At 41.4% G+C, this 20,736-nt stretch overlaps 1 protein-coding gene across 7 annotated transcripts; it reads left to right on the plus strand.

Moving 5' to 3' along the window:
- Nucleotides 1-2,987: 2,987 nt before the first annotated feature.
- On the plus strand, nt 2,988-17,697 carry LOC139573840 (upstream stimulatory factor 2-like). Of its 7 annotated transcripts, none has more exons than XM_071397753.1 (11): nt 2,988-3,409; nt 8,649-8,686; nt 8,994-9,100; nt 10,103-10,222; nt 10,494-10,641; nt 10,973-11,060; nt 12,789-12,827; nt 13,872-13,930; nt 15,699-15,805; nt 16,162-16,290; nt 16,961-17,697. In XM_071397753.1, exons 1-11 carry the CDS (start codon nt 3,369-3,371, stop codon nt 17,048-17,050), a joined length of 966 nt encoding a protein of 321 aa, XP_071253854.1. In that variant the 5' UTR covers nt 2,988-3,368; the 3' UTR covers nt 17,051-17,697. The 7 variants fall into 7 exon arrangements, with proteins under 7 accessions (XP_071253854.1, XP_071253855.1, XP_071253853.1 ...); XM_071397754.1 differs by having other exon boundaries at nt 3,226-3,409; nt 15,699-15,793; XM_071397752.1 differs by having other exon boundaries at nt 3,226-3,409; nt 8,997-9,100.
- The last annotated feature ends 3,039 nt before the right edge of the window (nt 17,698-20,736 follow it).

The following is a 20,736-nucleotide window of genomic DNA, read 5'->3' on the forward strand; positions in this document are numbered from 1 at the left end:
CTAGCACAGACCGGAATATGTTCAGGGATTCATCCAATGACATTGAGGAGTATACTACCTCAGTCACCGGCTTCATCAATAAGTGCATTGACGACGTCGTCCCCATATGACCTTACGTACATATTCCAACCAGAAGCCATGGATTACAGGCAACATCTGCACCTGGCTAAAGGCAAGACCTGCCGCTTTCAAGGAGTGGGACACTAATCCGGAGGCTTATAAGAAATCCAGCTATGACTCAGACGAACCATCAAACAGGCAAAGCGTCAATACAGGACTAATATTGAATCCTACTACACCGCCTCTGACGCTCGTCGGATGTGGCAGGGCTTGCAAACTATTACGGACTACAAAGGGAAACCCAGACGCGAGCTGCCCAGTGACGCGAGCCTACCAGATGAGCTAAATGCCTTTTATGCTCGCTTCGAGGCAAGCAACACTGAAGCATGCATGAGAGCACCAGCTGTTCCAGACGACTGTGTGATACCGCTCTCTGTAGCCGATGTGAGCAAGACATTTAAACAAGTCAACATACACAAGGCCGCAGGAATGTTAAATGTTCTAACATTTAAAAAGTTATAATTTTTAAATAAAATTATACTAAATATAATCACGTCACCAAATAATTGATTAAAACACACAATTTTGCAAAGATCTACATTAGCCTCAACATCCCTCTGTAGGGTAGCACCATGGTGTAGCCGGAGGACAGCTAGCTTCCGCCCTCCTCTGGGTACATTGACTTCAATACAAAACCTAGGAGGCTCATGGTTCTCACCCCATTTCTGGAGGACGTCCTCCAGCCTATCAGAGTTTTTGCAGCATGAACTGACATGATGTCCACCCAATCAAAGGATCAGAGAATGAATCTAGTACTGGAAGCATAAGCAACAGCTAGCTAGCACGGTGTATAAAATGTGGTGAGTAGTTGACTCAAAGAGAAAGATAATAGTTAAACAGTTTTGAATAAATTAATTTCTTCCAAAATGAAGAGAGAATTTTTTATTTTTTATTATTACTTTCAGTTTCACTTACTTAGCTAGCAAATGCAGCTACCTAGTTTAGCCTACAGAAACACCCTGCTTAAACAGAAGGATGCTGTGTTAGCTAGCTAGCTATGACTTTCCAACACAGCACTGGAACTCTTCCAAGTTAAGGTAAGCTTTTGGTGTTACACATTTATTGCCACCGGTGTAACTTCTGACTGACTGTACACTGTAACGTTACTGCACGATTGTAGCTGGTTTACTAACGCCTTAGTTCTATTAGCTATGCTGACTATGACGTTACTTTAGCTAATATGGTGACAACGATGTAGAATGTGTGTAGCGGTTTGGCTTGGAAATGTTTTTTCGCATGGTCACACAGCTGAGCTGATGTGTTGTGCATTGAAGTCCACAAGCAAAGGGAAGAGGTGAGAGGAGAGCGCATAGATGCAAGAAGGAATACAACGTGTTTACACCTGATCAGGGGTGTATTCATTCCCGCCGATTCTGTTGAAAAAAGTTTCTTAAAATATCTGAAGTTGTCCAATAGAAACGTTCGTTTGCAACTGTTGGATTAATGATTACATCCTATATCAGCTAGATGCAGGCAAGAGTTTGCAAGGCGGTATTGAATGTCACTGTATGTTCATGTGTCATTGTCTGTCAACTCAAATGTGTTTCTCGACTTGTGTGCACCTACTTTGTAAACTTTCATTCATAGGCTAGGTTGTAGCAACCTCATGATGGGTATAGGGAAATTTTGAGTATCATGTAGTAGCCTAAACCTATCGCTGTTACATTGAACTGGGTGAATGGAATATGAATGAGAATCATCCAAAATGCTGTAATAGAAATACAAATCTTCCTCATCTTAAACGGCACTGACCGTCACTGGTCAGTTAAAATCATACCTGAAAAGATATACTCTTTGGAGGCCTCTCAGACTTTGAGAAAACACTCTTTGGAACCAGAAGCAAAATCAAGCCCATGATATACAGTATATCCTGAGGAATGGAAGAGTGAGTTGGCAATGGCATTAAAGATGCATAGAAATACCAATGGTTGCCATAAAGAGAGAAGAGAGGTCAACCCAGAATTTCAGTCCCCACTGAAAGGCTCCGGGGCCTGGTTTCCAAAAGCATGTTATGGCTAAGTTCATCTTAGAACCAGGATCCTATGGTTCTAAGATGAACTTAGCAATAACATGCTTTTTGGAAACCTGGCCCAGGTCTTTAATAGGCCCAGAACACAGTTACTCACACAATTTCAGCTGCTTTATCACTAGGGATCTTTGTTCTCTGGCAAACTCCTAAGACTGAGCTACTGTAGATCATATTTAGGGAAGCTGTCAAGAAAATGATCATGCTCACACAATCTAAAACGTATTAAATCATATCAAATATGCAACATGTTCCTTGGTGGTCAATAGAAAATATCAGTGGAAGAAGAATCTCCTACACATATCCTCTTAATTTAGCTATTTAAATTGAACTATTATATATCAACCACTGTCTCTAGGTAGACTTTGCACACGATTTTTATTTTATTGATTCAATGTTTACAAAATGCTCAATGCACCACAAAATGGTGCATTTATTCAAAAGGTAGTCATGTGGTTAAAGCAAAAACCCGGATTCGATCTCCGCTCTCACCTGAGCAAACCAACGTGATCAGCAGCATCATATGTCACATGAGCTTGATTTGTACTCCGAACACAGTTTCTAAACCATCTTTGTTGTAAATATCAGACATGAATGTAGACAGAAAGAAATTATCAGAGGTGTATTTGTAATGATACAAATTTTGGCACGCAATGCATAGAATGGAATCGAGAAGGTTGAAATTAATTTCAAACAGGGGCACATCAAATCAACATTGCAGTGTAGCCTAATGTACATAAAACACATTTCTACATACTCCTCTTCCAAGATCAAAAGTTGAACAAAAATAGATGCAGAGCAGGGCGGGGAATTAAATTCGCTAACACCAACGGTCCACTCCATATTTTGTGAGACACGACGGACGCTGCTATACTGCAGAGGTTTTGAGAGGATAAAAAACCGAGCGTGGGAAAACATTTACCGAAATTACTCGACGAATTACTGTGCCATAACCTTGCAACGAAACAATTCCAACAGTCCAAGTTGCTATCCTGACGACACAGACTCAATTTAGCAGTGCGAGTGAAACCGTGAGAACGAAAGCTTCGAGAGCGACATAAACCCCAGCCAGCGGCAGCGGTCTCCATTTTAACTTCGAGTCCGATCTATGCCTCACGTGTCTTGGACTGTCTCTCTCACATGACCCGAGTGTTTGTTCCCGTGATCAGCACTTCCATCTACGCGTCTGTGTCAGTGAATATCACATTTTATTCCAACCCTGATGGATATGCACCTCGAACAGAGTCTGGACACCGCGACAAGGTAAAACAATGCCCGCCACTTCCTCTCCATCATGTACGGACGTCTCCTCTAGCAAGCGAAGGCCTGGCCTCCATTTTCTAGCGAACAGCTTGCTTGATTATGTGTAGTATAAACTAGATACAATAAAGTGGTTTATTTTAGTAATATTTTTGCACAGTTAAGCTAGCAAATCCAATTAGGAAAGGGTTACAGTATAGCAAACGATTGCAGCATTTCATGCAAACACGGTTATCTACGGTAGTGAATTTACAGTAGGTAAGTAATCTAAATCTTGCTAGTAGTAACGCTAGGCAGCTAACTAACTAAACTAACGTTACCTAACGGTAGCTAACTAGGGCTATCAGTTTCGGTAACACTGAACTAACATTCGTTCACTTGCTAGATAACGTTAACGTTAGTTAGAGATACAAAGTTAACTTGCTAGCTTACAGCTAGAATGTAAGTTAGTTGCTACATCCATTTTTGGACTTGGAAATTAAATATGCATTATGTAGAAATCGCTCTGCCACAAAACAAGCAACTATAGTGTAGAGAATCATTGTACCATCTAAACCACAGTGAAATATATTTTCCATAACCAAACATATTGTATTTTCAGCTGTTTGAAGCAGGTGTACAAAACCGAAAGTAAAAGACTCAAAAACGAAACTTAAGACCGGGAAGAATAGAAATGGCACAGAGAGAATAGATCTGCTGCTCCATAGACTTCCTTTCAATGAGAGTGACACATCTATAATGTACTATTCTATGTGAATTTGGTCAGGTCATATAAGGAAATCGGTCAATTTAAATAAATTCATTAGACCCTAATCTATGGATTTCACATGATTGGGAATACAGATATGCATCTGTTGGTCATGGATACCTTAAAAGGTATGCGTGTGGATCAGAACCAGTCATTACCCCCTCTCGCACCTCTTCAATGGCTGTGCCAAGTTCCTAGATATTGGCGGGAACTGGAACACGCTGTCGTACACGTCGATCCAGAGCATCCCAAACATGTTTAATGGGTGACATGTCTGAGTATGCAAGCCAGGGAAGAACTGGGACATTTTCAGCTTCCAGGAAGCAAAGGGTGGCTACTTTGAAGAATCTCAAATATAAAATATATTTAGATTTATTTAACACCTTTTTTGGGGGGGTGACTACTACATTCCATATATGTTATTTCATAGTTTTGTTTTCACTGTTATTTTACAATGTAGAAAATAGTACAAATAAAGAAACCATGGAATGAGTAGGTGTCCAAACTTTTGACTGGTACTGTGTGTATATTTACATACAAAAAAAGTGCATATAATATGTTAATGTTTTCCGTTAAAATCATAAAATTCCACGTCAATTCACGATGTAGAATAATGATCATATGACGTAGCCTATGTATGACAACTACGGCCCGTGTAATGAAGTTATATCTACCGCAACCCTTTACAGACATGTTATTCAGTGTCGATAGCAACAATGTACTTTTTAGAAAATGTAAAAATAGTGACATTTCAGAGGCGTCTGTAGGCCTACCATTTCAGACAGTAGAATTCTGCTCCGGCATAGAATTGTCTGTATTTTTACCCTGACAACAATAAACTTTGCTGATTTAATGTACTGATGTTTGTTATGGTAGGGTAGCTAGATGTGTTTTCTTTCTACTAAATGTCTTGGTAAGCCACAGTATTTAACAAACATTAAAGTACTTTTTTTAGGAGAGTGTGGTCTATATTATTTGATTGACAGTTCTGGTCGCCTAGTGATGGACGTTAGTCCCGCTTCATATCTCCAGAGAAGGTTTTGTGTCAGCATTTTAATAAGCCGTAGTGTAGCCTACCCTAAAAGACAAACAAACAGCCGAGGCACTTTCAAGTGTAATTGATACAGGCTAGGCTATTCTACGTGCAACAGACCGAAGACTGAACACACGCTTGCATCATTAGCCATGAGAAAGCGCAGGCAGGGCAGCGCCCAAGAGAGAGGATGGGGCAGGCAGAACCGTGCCTATATGATCTCTTGGTAATCTGCATCTCGCAATGTCTTGTCTTGCATGCCTCTCATATTCACTAAAGTGGCCTAAAGTTTGCCTCTTCCTCCCTGTTTTTATTTAAATCACACAACTTTCCCCAGGCTTTTTATTTTTCTATTGTCTAGTTGGGCTATAACAAGGAAAATAATGTTTTGTGATAACTGCCCTGTGATTTTAATTATGTGGAGGGGGGGGGGGGGAGTTTTTCGGTTAGGGATGTTGTTTAATGTTAATGATCCCAACTTCATGTAAATGTTTTAGCGTTTAAACATTCACACCTAATATATGCGTATACACCTGCTCTGACAGCTATGATCCCATATTGATATCACTTGTTAAATCCACTTTAATCAGTGTAGATGAAGGGGAGGAGACTGGTTAAAGAAGGATTTTTAAGCCTTTATACAATTGAGACAAGGATTGTGTATGTTTGCCATTCAGAGGATGAATGAGCAAGACAAGATTTAAGTGCCTTTAAATGGGGTATAGTAGTAGGTGCCAGGCACACTGGTTTGTGTCAAGAACTGCAACACTGCTGGGTTTTTCCATACTAAACAGTTTCCCGTAGTAATAAAGAATGGTCCACCACCCAAAGGACATCTAGCCAACTTGATTCAACTGTGGGAAGCATTGGAGTCAACATGGGCCAACATCCTTGTGGAACACGTTTGACACCTTAGGTGTTCCTAGTGTTTGGTGTACTCAGTGTGTGTTTTTTTTTTTTTAATCATATTTTTTGCAGCAGTGGCAAGAATGTAGCAGTAGTGGGCCATCACTGCTAAATGAATAGAGGGAAACACTCCATTTATTCTTGAAGAATTAAACATACTAAATTTAGAATATCTCATCCATGTGGATACTAGGTGAATTGCAACAACACTTTGAATATAAACAACTCTCCCCCTTCCCTTCATCAAATTTCCCCACAACTCTGTGAGGAGGTTAATGATGTCCCAAGGATCCCAGATATCATACTGTAGACCATGGTGGTTACCTCCCCAAGGATTCAAGATTGCATAGATGATGGTGGAGACTATTTTACTTTAAGTTCACCAACTTCAAACCTCCATGTTTTTTTTTGTTTGTTATTGAAAATGTATTGTCCTGCGATTTAGATGATTCCCTGCAGAATGATTCCCTACACTATTCAAATTGTGTGACGAGTGTAGAATTTTAGCAACCAGGAAATGACAGAGCGATTTCTACATCGGCCCCTTGCTCCAGTCTGCCATTGTTCGTTGTGCTCGAGGAGTCAATGACTATGCCTTTTAATGACGCCGATGTAAGGGAGGGAGCAGTGGTGTAAAAATACTGCTTAGTTTGTTAATGATGTCTGAGTGTTGGAATATGCCCCTGGTTATCCATAAATAAATAAAACAATAAAAAGATGCCGTCTGGTTTAGAGGTCGCCCGATTATGATTTTTCAACCGATTTATTGGAGGACCAAAAAAGCCGATACCGATTAGTCGGCCGACTTTTTAAAAAAACAAAAGAAAAATTGTGTGTGATAATTACAACAATACTGAATGAACAATGCACACTTTATTTAAATTTAATACATAAATAACATCTATTTAGTCTCAAACAAATAATGAAGCATGTTCAATTTGGTTTAAATAATGCAAAAACACAGTTGGAGAAGAAAGTAAAAGTGCAATATGTGCCATGTAAAAAAGCTCATGTTTCAGTTCCTTGCTCAGAACATGAGAATATATAAATGCTGATGGTTCAATATTCCCAATATTCCCTGAGTTTTAGGTAGTAGTTATTATAGGAATTATGGCGCATCGACTATTTCTCTCTATACCATTTGTATTTCATATACCTTTGACTATTGGATGTTCTTACAGGCATTTTAGGATTGCCAGCCTAATCTCGGGAGTTTATAGGCTTGAAGTCATAAACAGCGCTGTGATTCAAGCATTGCTAAGAGCTGCTGGCAAACGCAGTAAAGTCCTGTTTGAATGAATGCCTACGAGCCTGCTGCTGCCTACCACTGCTCAGTCAGACTTTTTTGTCAAATATCAAATCATAGACTTAATTATAATATAATAAACACAGAAATGCGAGCCCTTGGTCATTAATGTGATCAAATTCCGGAAACGATCATTTCGAAAACAAAACATTTATTATTTCAGTGAAATACGGAACCGTTCCGTATTTTATCAAACGGGTGGCAACGCTAAGTCTAAATATTACGGTTACATTGCACAACCTTTAATATTATGTCATAATTATGTAAAATTCTGGCAAATTAATTACGGTCACAGTTAGCAACGAGCCAGGCGGCCCAAGCTGTTGCATATACCCTGACTCTGCTTGCACTGAACGCAAGAGAAGGGACACAATTTCCCTTGTTAATATTGCCTGCTAACATGAATTTCTTTTAACTAAATATGCAGGTTTAAAAATATATACTTCTGTGTATAGATTTTAAGAAAGGCATTGATGTTTATGGTTAGGTACATTTGTGCAACGATTGTGCTTTTTTCGCGAATGCGCTTTTGTTAAATCATCACCCGTTTGGCGGAGTTGAAGTAGGCTGTGATTCGAAGATAAATTAACATGCACCGCATTGATTATATGCAACGCAGGACAAGCTAGTTAACCTAGTAATATCATCAACCATGTGTAGTTAACTAGTGATTATGTGAAGATTGATAGTTTTTTTTATAAGATAAGTTTACTGCTAGCTAGCAACTTACCTTGGCTCCTTGCAGCCACAAGGTCCTTTTGACGCTGCACTCGCGTAACAGGTGGTCCGGCCTGCCACTCAGTTTCCTTGTGGATCGCAATGTAATCGGCCATAATCGGCATCCAAAAAGGCAGATTTACCGATTGTTATGAAAACTTGAAATCGGTCGACCTCTAGTCTGGTTTGCTTAATATAAGGAATTTGAAATTATTTATACTTTCACTTTTATTTTTTATACTTTAGTATATTTTAGCAATTATATTTACTTTTTAAACTAAAGTATATTTAAAACCAAATACTTTGACTTTTACTCTGGTGTTTTACTGGATGACTTTTACTTGAGTCATTTTCTATTACGGTATCTTTACTTTTACTGTATGACAATTGGGTACTTTTTCCCCCCGCCACTGCTGGCAATTAGCCAGGTCACTAACATTTGTACTCCACTGCCATCCCCTACTCTGTTAACCTTGTCTGCTAGACCTTGCTTGCCTATATTTAGGATTGTTCCTTGTTTATGTCTTCCTAGTCACGAAAAACAAGAGGAGGAGGTCGTCCAATTAGAAGGTAAGAATCTATGTTGGGATGTGTGGGTTTCGGATGCATGTGTGCCATTGTGCGTAACTTCACCATTCTGACTCTTTCACACATTTCAAAGTACTGACATTTCAGACATCCTCTTGAAAAACCTGCTTCTTTAAAAACCGACCAAAGAACAGACCAAAAACACACGCTTAAGTGTGAAATAGTTTTAGGCCTAGCTTTTTTTTGCAATAATGCTCCTTGCCTCACTCATTTCTCATCAATGGATGTCTGAGTGTTATTTTTCTTTTCCATCCTTCTATCGATCCTCATTCCACTGTCCTTCTCTCAGGAGACGGGGAAGGGGAGCAGACTGCTGTCACCATAGGCAGTATTCAGCAGGCCCAGGCATTCGCGGACCACAACATTCAGTACCAGTTCCGCTCTGAGGGTGGTCAGGTGGGTGTCCTGTGAACAGCGTTTTGCTGATTTTTAGAAACATTTAACTAGCTGAATTCACATAGGTTTGTTTTTGCTGTATGAGGTCAGTTTACTGCATCACTCACTCACACTAGAAAAGGGATGGGAAACTCCAGGTCCTCAGGGGCCAGAGTGGTGTCATACTTTCCCCCCCATCCATAGGGGGGGAAACTGAAGATCATGATTAGTTGATTATTGGAGTCTGGTGTGTTAGCTGGGGCTGGACACCCAATCAGGCCCCAGAGGACTGGTGTTGTCCATCCCTCCACTAGAGAATCAACCGTATCACACAATGGAAAACCCTGTAATTCAACACTAGCCTCTCCGTTGAATTGAGAGCCTTGGGGGCGTTCGCTCTGAACCCAGACAATAGAACCGGCCAGGACACTGATATAGGCCTACAGGTTTGGATGTCAAATTGGTTCTTAATTGTGAATGTTTACGTCTACGCTTTTGTGGATGTTCACAGTAAATGTCATATCTTCACATAAACCATTTTTTTGGGGGGGTGAAGGAAAAAGCTAGTTAGAGCTGGTCCTTTCGCTGCTCATTTGGAGTAAACAGAGCTGGTGTGAGTGATCATGTGATTCCAATCCCCTTCCTGGATTGGCATGCGGCTGGTGTCACATGTTAGTCAGGAGGCGAGTCACACGATGAAGGGGTACAAATACTGATTATTTTGAAACGAACACGTGTTTTTCTGGATCTGGCTGTTTTTATATTGAATTAGGCAACATTCTGCCATATAAGCATAAGTTGAATGTGTAGATCACTTATAGGCCTAGTGGTATCATTCAATGTGCAAGGGCTTAACTACTATAGCCTTGGGTGTGAACATCAGTGTGAGGTAAACAACCTGCAAGTACTGAAAACACAGGGACATTAAAATGACCGTGGTCAGGCTAGAAGGCATCCCAAGCTCTTTGTTGTAGATAGAATTAATGACTCTGGTTTCTCTCTCTCTCTCCATCTCTTCCTCAGGTGACTTACCGCGTTGTCCAGGTAACTGACCAGCAGCTGGAGGGGAGAGATGACGGGGGAGGGCAGGTTAGCGTGGTCTCCACGGCCGCCTTCCCCGGCGCTCCTCAATCGGTGGCCCAGGTAGGTACCAGGAACCGAGGCCGCTACTGTCACCCCTTACAATAACACAGTTCCCTAATGGCTACGGAGCCTGACATACTTCAGTGTGTCAAACTATTGATCGTTATACAAGTTATCTGTATATTGTTGTTGTGCAGGAATCAGGACACTTTATTTATAGATATATATTATATATATCACTTGTTGTAGTTAATTATTATCAAGTAATATCCGTGTTGTAAGTTAGTTGTCAGTAGGGCTTGCTAACCCTTCCCACCTTGTCCCCTGTCAGGCTGTGATCCAGAACCCTTTCAGTAATGGGGGTAGCCCCGTGGGAGAGACGCTGGGAGGGGAGACGCGCTTCGCCTACTTCCCAGCTACGGCTGTGAGCGACGGCACTGTGTCTGTGCAGACCACCTCCGACCCCGCACAGGCCGGGGGTGAGTCAGCTCTACCTCTACTTCTAACGCTAGGCTAGCAGTCTTCTGAGGGCAAAATACTGTCCCTCGCTTTTGGTTCAAGTCCAAACAGACTTAAAGAAGAATAACCACTTATCAAATTGACATTTTGAGTACCATGACCCCGGTGCTGACTGAGAGAGATTAACTGTTCATCCCCTCAGCCACAAGGTTGGTCTCAGTGCTAGAGTCCAGTGTCACTCAGCAAATTCTCCCTTAAGACTTTGTCACTGAGGTCTCCAACCTGCCCCATCTCTCTCTCTCTCTCTCTCTCTCTCTGTCTCTCGTTCCCATGTCATCTCTTCTCCCACAGGTCAGTTCTACGTGATGATGACCCCTCCTGACGTCTTGCAGACAGGCACACAGCGAACCATAGCCCCGCGCACACACCCCTACCCTGAGTGAGTATCAACCACACTGCTTCTTCCTCTCCTCCTATGTCCCTCATTTTAAGGGGACTCTGAAAGGAGAGCCCATGCACACAGCAGTCTGAGCCACTCCAGATGTTAACAACCTACCTACGCAGTACTTAAGTTCATCTTCTACAAGCATGTCAGACATGTTTTGCAAGTAGGAGCTAGCCTATACGCCTAGGTGTTATGCGATAACTTCAACCTTTCATCAATAATGACCTGTTAAGAAGTAATTTGACTGGATTTTTCTAGAGCATCTAAGAGTTGGTTTACTTTGAGTCTGAGATGTATCAGTTAGACTGGAAAACTAAAAGTCACTGATATTGACTATTGAAAAAAATAGTAAATTGACTATTCTCTCCAAAAACTGAAAGTAAAGTTGCACTGCACCCCCCCATTCACTTTCAGAGATTTGGGTTGAGCAAGAGCGTGACCTGGACCTGGGTCAGACAGCACTGCGTGTGTGTGCGTGTGTGTGTGTGGTTTCCTTGAACACTCAGCTGTTCTCGTGGGATGGGTGATGTGATCACAGGGTTGTTGTGTCCCTGTCCTTGTTGCCCTGGTTTCCCCCTTTCTTGTCTACTTCCTCCTCATTTGTTTATCTCTTTCAATCATCAATATCATTATCATGTGATTAAGCTATTTTCCTCAAACCACTCTGAATGAGTAACACTGAATCAAAACCAAACTGTTAAATCTGGTTAATCCATTTTGAAAATCAATATAATCTCTCATGCCAAATGGATGATTAATGATATGTGTGTCAGTGAATGAATTTGACATTAGTGTTCTGGTTAATTTAGGAAATGAATTTAAATGTGCTTATTATTTTTCAATGAAGACCTACTGCATGCCCAGAGCCAAGGGGTGTGAGTAAATTGTAAACATGCCCATAAACTAAACATATAATCTAGAATGGGGGAGTGCCAGGCAAGTGTTTGAATTTAAAACAAGGAGTTGTGTGTTTGTTATGAGATTGTGTTTCTATGGTTCTGCACATAAGGGAAATGGTTTGGAAGAATAGGTCAAAGTGTATATATTTTTTTTTGACATAATGCCGTGCTTGTTTTGCCATCCAGAACGAACGCATGATCCTCTGAAATGTAATTTGTGTTGGACTGAGTGGATATCCCTTGCCTTGCAATTTCCCTGCCTGTATGTGATGAACTCTTATTCTCAGGCCTGTAGAAAAACATGGAGATTCTGCGCCTCTTATACTCTGAAAAATCAATTTTACAATCTAGCTTTAGGTAAAGGGGATGGCCATCAATTTGCACACAGCAAGGTGTTGGGCTATGGGTTTGTTATTAGGACTGATCTTGACTCTTCCCAAGTTCTTTAGGCTGCTTGGGGCTTTTGTGTGGGACGTTCGTACAAGACTATCCCAGTTGTATTTCTAGTGTCGGGCTGCAGTGATTCCCCAGGTCTCCTTGGCTACCAGTAAAGCTTTTATCTACTTCACTGTTAAATATACAGTCTTAAAGGGCTGGATACCACTGCAGTATGTGCTGTTGTCTAGGGAGGACTTGTTTTTCTGTGGTTTGCCATTCTATTCCCCCTTTCCATATGTTTTTCTTGTGTGTGTGATTTTAATTTGTGTATTTAAATTTATTCTTACATCAACACCGCATAAACTAATCCATGACTGAACATATTTGATCTGTGCAAATAAATGAAATGAAATGAAAACTTCCACCGCTTACCTGCCGTTCGCAGAGACGAAACCGAGATGCTGCAACATGACGGTTTAAACTGGTGAGGACAACTTCCACATCCCCCCCCCCCTCCCACTGTAACCAATCAAATTAGGCCTAGATCATATACCACAAAGAAGAAGGAACAATCATTCCCTTTAGTACAATTCCCTGGTGATTATGTTAAACCCTTGATGTGATTGAGCTACATTTAGCATTGGAAAATGTGTGTGTACTCTTTGATGGTAGTCCTGATGCAGTATTTCCATGAGTTGTTTTCAGTTCAGTTCTGTAAGACCTTGAAGAGCTAGTTTAAAGTAAAAACAGCCCACTTTGTTTTAGCTTGCTTTTAATTGCTTTTACTCATTAGATGCGGAAAAAGGTAAGTGCACTGTGCGAACACCAGCCGTTTTGGTTTAATTTATGACACAATTCATTAGACGGATTAAAGCTTTGTCAAAGTAAGTGCTGTTGAATTGTATTAGTTTACTGCCACGGCCCTGCGCATCTCGTCCCCGGTGCCTTCATGAGCTCATCTGGCTGTCACGTATGGGGAACTTAATTAAAGAATACCTCGGGGAAGACACACACACACACACAGTTGTCATTAGCCATACTCTGGACACCAATGCGACAACATCGCAATTTAGGATTATAATGATGCCCGCGCCTTAGACTCCCTGGGGTATAGCGGGGAAGGGCACGTACAGCTCCAAGAAATCTGCCTGTCCAGACGGCCGTCAGACAATCAGTAATTCCAGTCACTGCGTCTCGCTCTCAGCACCCAGGTGGTGTTATTGCCTCATATACTGGCCCATACGGCTGCTTCAGATCAGCACGGCTGCCCAAGGCAGTGCAGGGCGGCCCGCCCCTGCAGAGTACGGCTCTGGTGTCTGAGTGGTATGTAATTGTAAAAGGGTCAGGTGCTTTGAGATAGTGGTTCTGGTGGGGGATTTCTGCGCTAGATTAGTTGCGTGGAGCGCTGTAGTTTGAAGATTATTTTTTCTTTTAGTGTGAAGGGTTGCACCTGTTTTGTGCAGAGGTGGCCTGAGGACTCCCGGGGTTTTGAACATGGGTGAAATGTGCTATTTGTTTTTGTCTGTAGGAAAATGGATGGCCCACGGACACCCAGAGATGAGAGGAGGAGAGCTCAACACAATGAAGGTGAGCAAAGGGAAGGGCCTACATCACCCACAATCCTCCCTGTTTAATGTTCTCTCAGAGCCAATCTTTTTTTAATTTTTTTTTAACCTTTTTTAAAATTCGGCAAGTCAATTAAATTAAGAACAAATTCTTATTTTCATTGACTGCCTAGGAACAGTGGGTTAGCTGCCTTGCTCAGGGGCAGAGCAACAGATTTTTACCTTATCAGCTCGGGGATTCGATCTTGCAACCTTTCGGTTACTAGTCCAACGCTCTAACCACTAGGCTACCCAATCTGTCTTAACCATGCAACTCTGTGCTTTACTTCTGCATTCCAAGATACACTACATGGCAAAAGTATATGGTACTTTTGTATACATTCTAAAATCATGGACATTTAATATGGAGTTGGGGCCCCCCCCTTTGCTGCTATAACAGCCTCCACTCTTTTGGGAAGGCTTTCCACTAGATGTCGGAACATTGCTGCAGGGACTTACTTCCATTCAGCCACGAGGATTAGTGATGTTGGGCGACTAGGCCTGGCTCAGTCGGCGCTCCAATTAATCCAAAAGGTGTTAGATGGGGTTGAGGTCAGGGCTCTGTGCAGGCCAGTCAAGTTCTTCCACACCGATCTTGACAAACCACTTCTGTATGGACTTTGCATTGTGCACTAATTGTCATGCTGAAACAGGAAAGGGCCTTCCCTAAACTGTTGCCACAAAGTTAGAATGTCATTTATTGCTGTAGCGTTAAGATTTCCATTCACTGGAACTAAGGGGCCTAGCCCAAACCATAAACAGGCCCAGACCATTATACCTCCTCCTCCAAACTTTAAGGTTGGCACTGTGCATTCGGGCAGGTGGCGTTCTCCTGGTTTCCGCCAAACACAGATTAGTCCGTCGGACTGCCAGATGGTGACGCGTGATTCATCACTCCAGAGAACGCGTTTCCACTGCTCCAGTGTCCCAATGGCGGCGAGCTTTACACCACTCCAGCCGACGCTTGGCATTGCTCATGGTGATCTTAGGCTTGTGTGTGGCTGCTCGGCCATGGAAACCCATTTCATGAAGCTCCTGATGAACAGTTATTGTGCTGGCGTTGCTTCAGTTTGGAACTCGGTAGGGAGTGTTGTAACAGAGGACAGACAATTTTTAGCACTTGGCGGTCCCGTTCTGTGGTTGAGCCGTTGTTGCTCCTAGACGTTTCCACTTCTCAATAACAGCACTTACAGTTGACCGGGGCAGCTCTAGCAAGGCAGACATTTGATGAACTGACTTGTTGGAAAGGTGCCACGTTGAAAGTCACTGAACTCTTCAGTACAAGCCATTCTACTGCCAATGCTTGTCTATGGAGATTGCATGGCTGTGTGCTCGATTTTTATACACCTGTCAGCAACGGGTGTGGGTGAAATAGTTGAATCTACTTATTTGAAGGGGTGTCCACATACTTTTGGCCATGTAGTGTATGCAATATCTAGTTGAATTTATTTTTTAAATGAGATGCACCTTTATGTTTTCTTTGTTGAAGCCAAAGCCACATTAAGTGGACAGTAGATATTTTTTTCTAATTCTAAGACTCTTCTCAAGTGGAAGCACTTTTTTGGGAATTTCATTTTGTATATCAACCAACCACTAGATGCTGCTCTTGAACTGTCGGTTGTTCCCACAATGTCACATGTCTAGCTAAGTGACTATTCAAGGCATACAGAGAAAAATATCCATGTAGACACTACCCATATGTATCCCTATTGTTCCTCCTTTCTCTGAACCTGTTCTGTGTGTCTTAACAGTTGAGAGGCGGCGGAGAGACAAGATCAACAATTGGATCGTCACGCTCTCCAAAATCATCCCCGACTGCAACATAGACAGCACCAAGACGGGGGCTGTAAGTCACTCTGTAAGGCACTCTCAGCAACTTTGTCCTGTGTGTGTGTGTGTGTGTGTGTGTGTGTACACATTTTAATATATTTGTGAGGACATATTGCCGGTCCTCCCATTTTATAAAGGCTATATTAAGCTTAGGGGTTAGGTTAAGATTTAGGGTTAAGGTTAGGCTTCGGGAAAATAAGATTTTGAATTGGAACCAATTGTGTGTGGGGGGGGGGGTTGTTTGCATTCAGTTAGACGTGTGTGTGCATGCACGAGTATTGGTATTTTATTAGGATCCCCAATAGCTGTTGCGAAAGCAGCGGCTACTCTTCCTGTCGTCCACACAGCAGGATGTCTTAATTAACTCCTCTCTCCTTCCCCCAGAGTAAAGGGGGCATCCTGTCTAAGGCGTGTGACTACATCCGAGAGCTCCGTCAGAATAACCAGAGGCTCCTGGACAGTGTCAAAGAGGTGGAGAGAGTACAGGTGGACAACGAGCTCTGCAGACAGCAGGTAAAACAGCCTAGAAAGAAGGCTATCACAAAGAATCAGAGGCCTAGCCTGGACCCGGATCTGTTTGTGCCATCTTGCCAACTTCTGTGGTCATTGTCAGGCACAACATAGGAGTTGGCAAGACCGCACAAACCGATTTTGGGACCAGGCTATCACATAGCATCACATTCCTGCGAACAGAAAGGGTTAATGTTTAAACAAATGAAGGCGTTTGATTACGTTTAACGTTCATTTTACATCTCATGACCGAAGTGCCGTTTTTACTTCAAAATTAAGTTATAGCATATATTTGCATGGAGAGTGTTTTGCCTTTTCATTCCTTACTGAATCCCGAAGCTCCGTTCTTCATGTCCTCATTCTAATGCTCAGAAGTCAAGTCTCCAGTCCTGTGGGGGAGAGAGAGGCAGTGAGTGTGTGATAGCCCAGAGGAGAAACTGGGATGATAGTACAGTACCTTGAGATTTAAAACCGATGGATGTTGTGGCCAGAATTGTCTAAAACTTTTGTTGAAAAGTGTATACAACAAACATTTCTGTCTAGAATCATTGAAAGAACAGGTGAGGCCTAGAAGTTGACGTTGTATTTTGCTAAGTTTCTTTTAATTCATTGATTACATTAAGGACGCCCATTTTGTTGTTCGTCGGCGGACATTGTTTGTTGTTTGTCTCAGATCGAGGAGCTGAAGAATGAGAATGCTCTTCTTCGAGCGCAACTCCAGCAGCACGGCATCGAGAGCGTGGGCGAGACGGCGCCACAATGAACGAGGGAGACGGCGAGCAGGATGGGTAGAAGGAAGAGGAGGACGAGGCAGACTGGAGATGACACGTAGGAGCGAGCGAGCTACTGACGAATAACTCTTTTTCACAGTCGCAGACAGTTAGACAGTCTTCCCTGGCCTCGTCTTTGAGGCTGCATCCGAGACTCTTGGCAGGCTCCTGCTGCAGGCTCACTTGACTGATCCAGGATCAGTCGAAATGACAAAAGAAGCCACCATGTAGAACACAGACATGTCTCAGAGAGAGAAGAGGTCACAACCACCAGAGAAACCCTCTACTAGCCCAGAGAAACCCACTGCACAACTCCTCCCTCCCTTTCTATATTTATTTAGTTCTTCACCTGTGGACTGTGACGTTGGATATTTTGTTGTTGAGTTGTTCTTTTCCCATTCTCTTCAGTCATGTTTTATTTTAGTCTGTATTTGTGGTTGAGAGTCATATTACAGTTTTGTTACATTAGCGGTTTTTAATTTATTAGTTTGTGTATTGTTAAAAATATGCCCAGAAAGACTCATTTAGAAAAGCTCATGTATCCTAGAGGAATAGATGATGTATGAGTGAGTGGTAGGCTACCAGCCAGTATAACAGAAACATGATACAAATAAACAGCTGCAATGCAGAACTATGTGAATGATTGCCTTGATAGTTGCCAATATTATTAGGCGTTTTCAAAAGTGACACCGATATACAGTGAGCTCAAAGTATTGGGACATGACACATTTTTAGTTTTGGCTCTGTACTCCAGCACTTTGGAATGATATAATGACTATGAGGTTAAAGTGCACACAGTCAGCTTTAGTTTTGGGGTATTTTCATCCATATCGGATGAACCGTTTAGAAATTACAGCACTTTTTGTACATTGTCCCCACCATTTTAGGGGATCAGAAGTATTTGGATGAATTCACTTGTGTAATAAAGTAGTCAAAAGTTGAGTATTTGGTCCCATATTCCTAGCATGCAATGATTACAAAGCTTGTGACTACAAACTTGTTGGATGCATTTGTTGTTTGTTTTGATTCATTTCTATTGGGCACAAAATAATCTGAAACAATGGTAAATAATGCATTGTGTCATTTTGGAGCCCCTTTTATTGTACATTAGTTTCTAAACACTTACGTTAATGTTGATGCTACCATGATTATGGATAATCCTGAATGAATCGTGAATAATAATGATGAGTGAATGTTAGACGCACAAATATCATACCTCCAAGACATGCTAACCTCTCATCATTACGATAACGTGAGGTTAGCATATTTGGGGGGGGGGGGGTGTGATGTTAAAGCCTCTAACTTTCCCACTCGTCATTGTTCTCTATTCATTCAGGACTGTCCGTAATCAAACACAAGCAAACAAACAGCAAATGCATCTAAGAAGTTTGTAGTCACAAGCTTGATGTAATCATTGCGTGCTAGGAATGTGGTACCAAATACTAAACCTTTGAGTACTTTACAGCACTTTTTATATATATATATATATTTTTAGTTTTGGCTCTGTACTCCAGCACTTTGGAATGATATAATGACTATGAGGTTAAAGTGCACACAGTCAGCTTTAGTTTTGGGGTATTATTTTTTTTACATAGTTCCCCCCTGATTTTTAGGGGACAAAGTATTGTGACAAATTAATTTGTGTATTAATTTCTAAACAGCACACGATATTGATGAAAATGCCCTCAAATTAAAGCTGACAGTCTGCACTTTAACCTCTGTCATTGTATCATTTCAAATCCAAAGTGCTGGAGTACAGAGCTAAAACGACTATCTCAAGGATGCAATTTTGGTATCCCCAGAGGAATAGCTGTGCTTTGCCCAATATCACAGTTTTACAGTGCTTGCATTAACATTATATAAATGTGTCATGTTGAAGTAAAGCCACTGGTGTTAGTGGGAAAATAAATGGTAATCAATAATTAATTTACTGTGTACGCTGGCCCTTTTCTACAATTTATGCAATTTAATACACAATCTTTAAGGCTGGTTTGAGACTGTGGCCGGGTTCGATTATAGAGCATTTGATAGACCACTGATACGGCCTCAGAGAGAGGTTGAGCTCTTAAAATGTCCCCTGACAAAAGAAGTGAGTGCAAATGTATATGATTCGGGGTGGAACATCACAGGTTGCATCTGAAATCGCACCCTATTATGTAGTGATTTATGTAAGGGGATAGGGTGCCATTTCAGACACTCCCAAGTTTTTAATTTCAACATTGTGTCACGTTACACTCACTCACTCGAGAAAGAGAAAGCGCATTTGGTTCACTGCTGAGCTAAATTTAGCGGCTACAGAAGTCTGGATGTTTTTTGCGAATGTGTGTGTGATGTATCTGTGTCTTGATATGTGTAAGAATAACCACAAGTATCATGTCTAGCTTTTGGCTTTTATTTTTGTAACCAACACATCAAATGGAGATTTAATGCACCCAGGGAAAAAGACTGGAGAGAATAAATTAACCAACTCACTGCTCAAGATAGAAACCAAGAACAGAGAAACTTCCCATCCTTGCACTTCGTATCTGTGTTCTGACTTTCCTCTCCTTGCAAACGAATGGATGCTAATAAAGACTTGGAAAACATTTTAATCTCAGACACTTTTTCACTCATCTAGGACAATAACGAAGTTGAAATGCGTTCAACGTGCAAACAGGCAAGTTGATGATGATACCAATGTTATTGATGACTGGATTTGCATCCAAGTATTTTGTACTGAATTTGGGGAAATGGGAATAGGTCAATTTGTGTTTTAGACCCTGATCAGGGAGTTTTAGGCATGTACTGTGGCTCCGGAATCAGCAAAGCACTAATACTCAACCAAGTGAAAAGTCATGTATACTCAATGATTCCACCTCGACAAGCTCTCCTACTCTGTGACCTTGTGCTTTTGTAAGTGCAGAATAAAATTGTTATCCTGTTTTGCTCGAAACTGTCTCTTAGGACTGTTGCTCATCAGCTGAATATAGCCAAAGTTGACAATGTTATTTTGCAGTTGAATTCTACACATTTAGTGGGAAGTGAGCACGGTCAATTATGGTGGAAATAAGTAATAAGGTAGCGAAAGGAAATTGTTGGCTGTAGTTAATTTTGTTTTCTTTTTTGAAATATCAAAAACAAAATTTACCAGCCTCTATCCCCTGTAGCAGACGTGCTATTCTCAGGTTAGATTATAAGACTTTTTATAAGTAAAATGGCAGAAAAATAAATAATTGATTTGCTAATAACCTTGTCAGCATGTGTTCTGGCTCATTGTCTTTTCCCCTATACAGAATGTCTTCCCTTCTAATGTATTCATAATTGTTAAAATACTTTGGATTAAAATCAAGATCATAAGGATAAAGGTAGGCCTACTAATACTGTATATTAATAACAAAGGTTGAAGAGAATTAGTGATAGACATTGAGGGCACATGGGTGAATAATGTAGCCTGGGTGCCAGTCTGTTTCTGTTCTTGCCAACTCCTTTTGTAATTGTCAGGCCAAAGCAAACAGGTTTGACACTGATAGCAATGGAGTAGACAAGCACAAACTGATCTGGGCCCAGGCTATGAATAATGATAAAGGTAGAAAGAGCAGTTCTCATAAGCTGCAACAGATGGTTACTCATTTTTTTTCTGAAATAAATCCAAAATCTGGTCATCTTTAATAAGAAGATGATCCTTTTAGTTAACTATGTT

The sequence above is a fragment of the Salvelinus alpinus genome, chromosome 4, assembly GCF_045679555.1.
Source record: "Salvelinus alpinus chromosome 4, SLU_Salpinus.1, whole genome shotgun sequence".
Taxonomy (NCBI): Eukaryota; Metazoa; Chordata; class Actinopteri; order Salmoniformes; family Salmonidae; genus Salvelinus; species Salvelinus alpinus.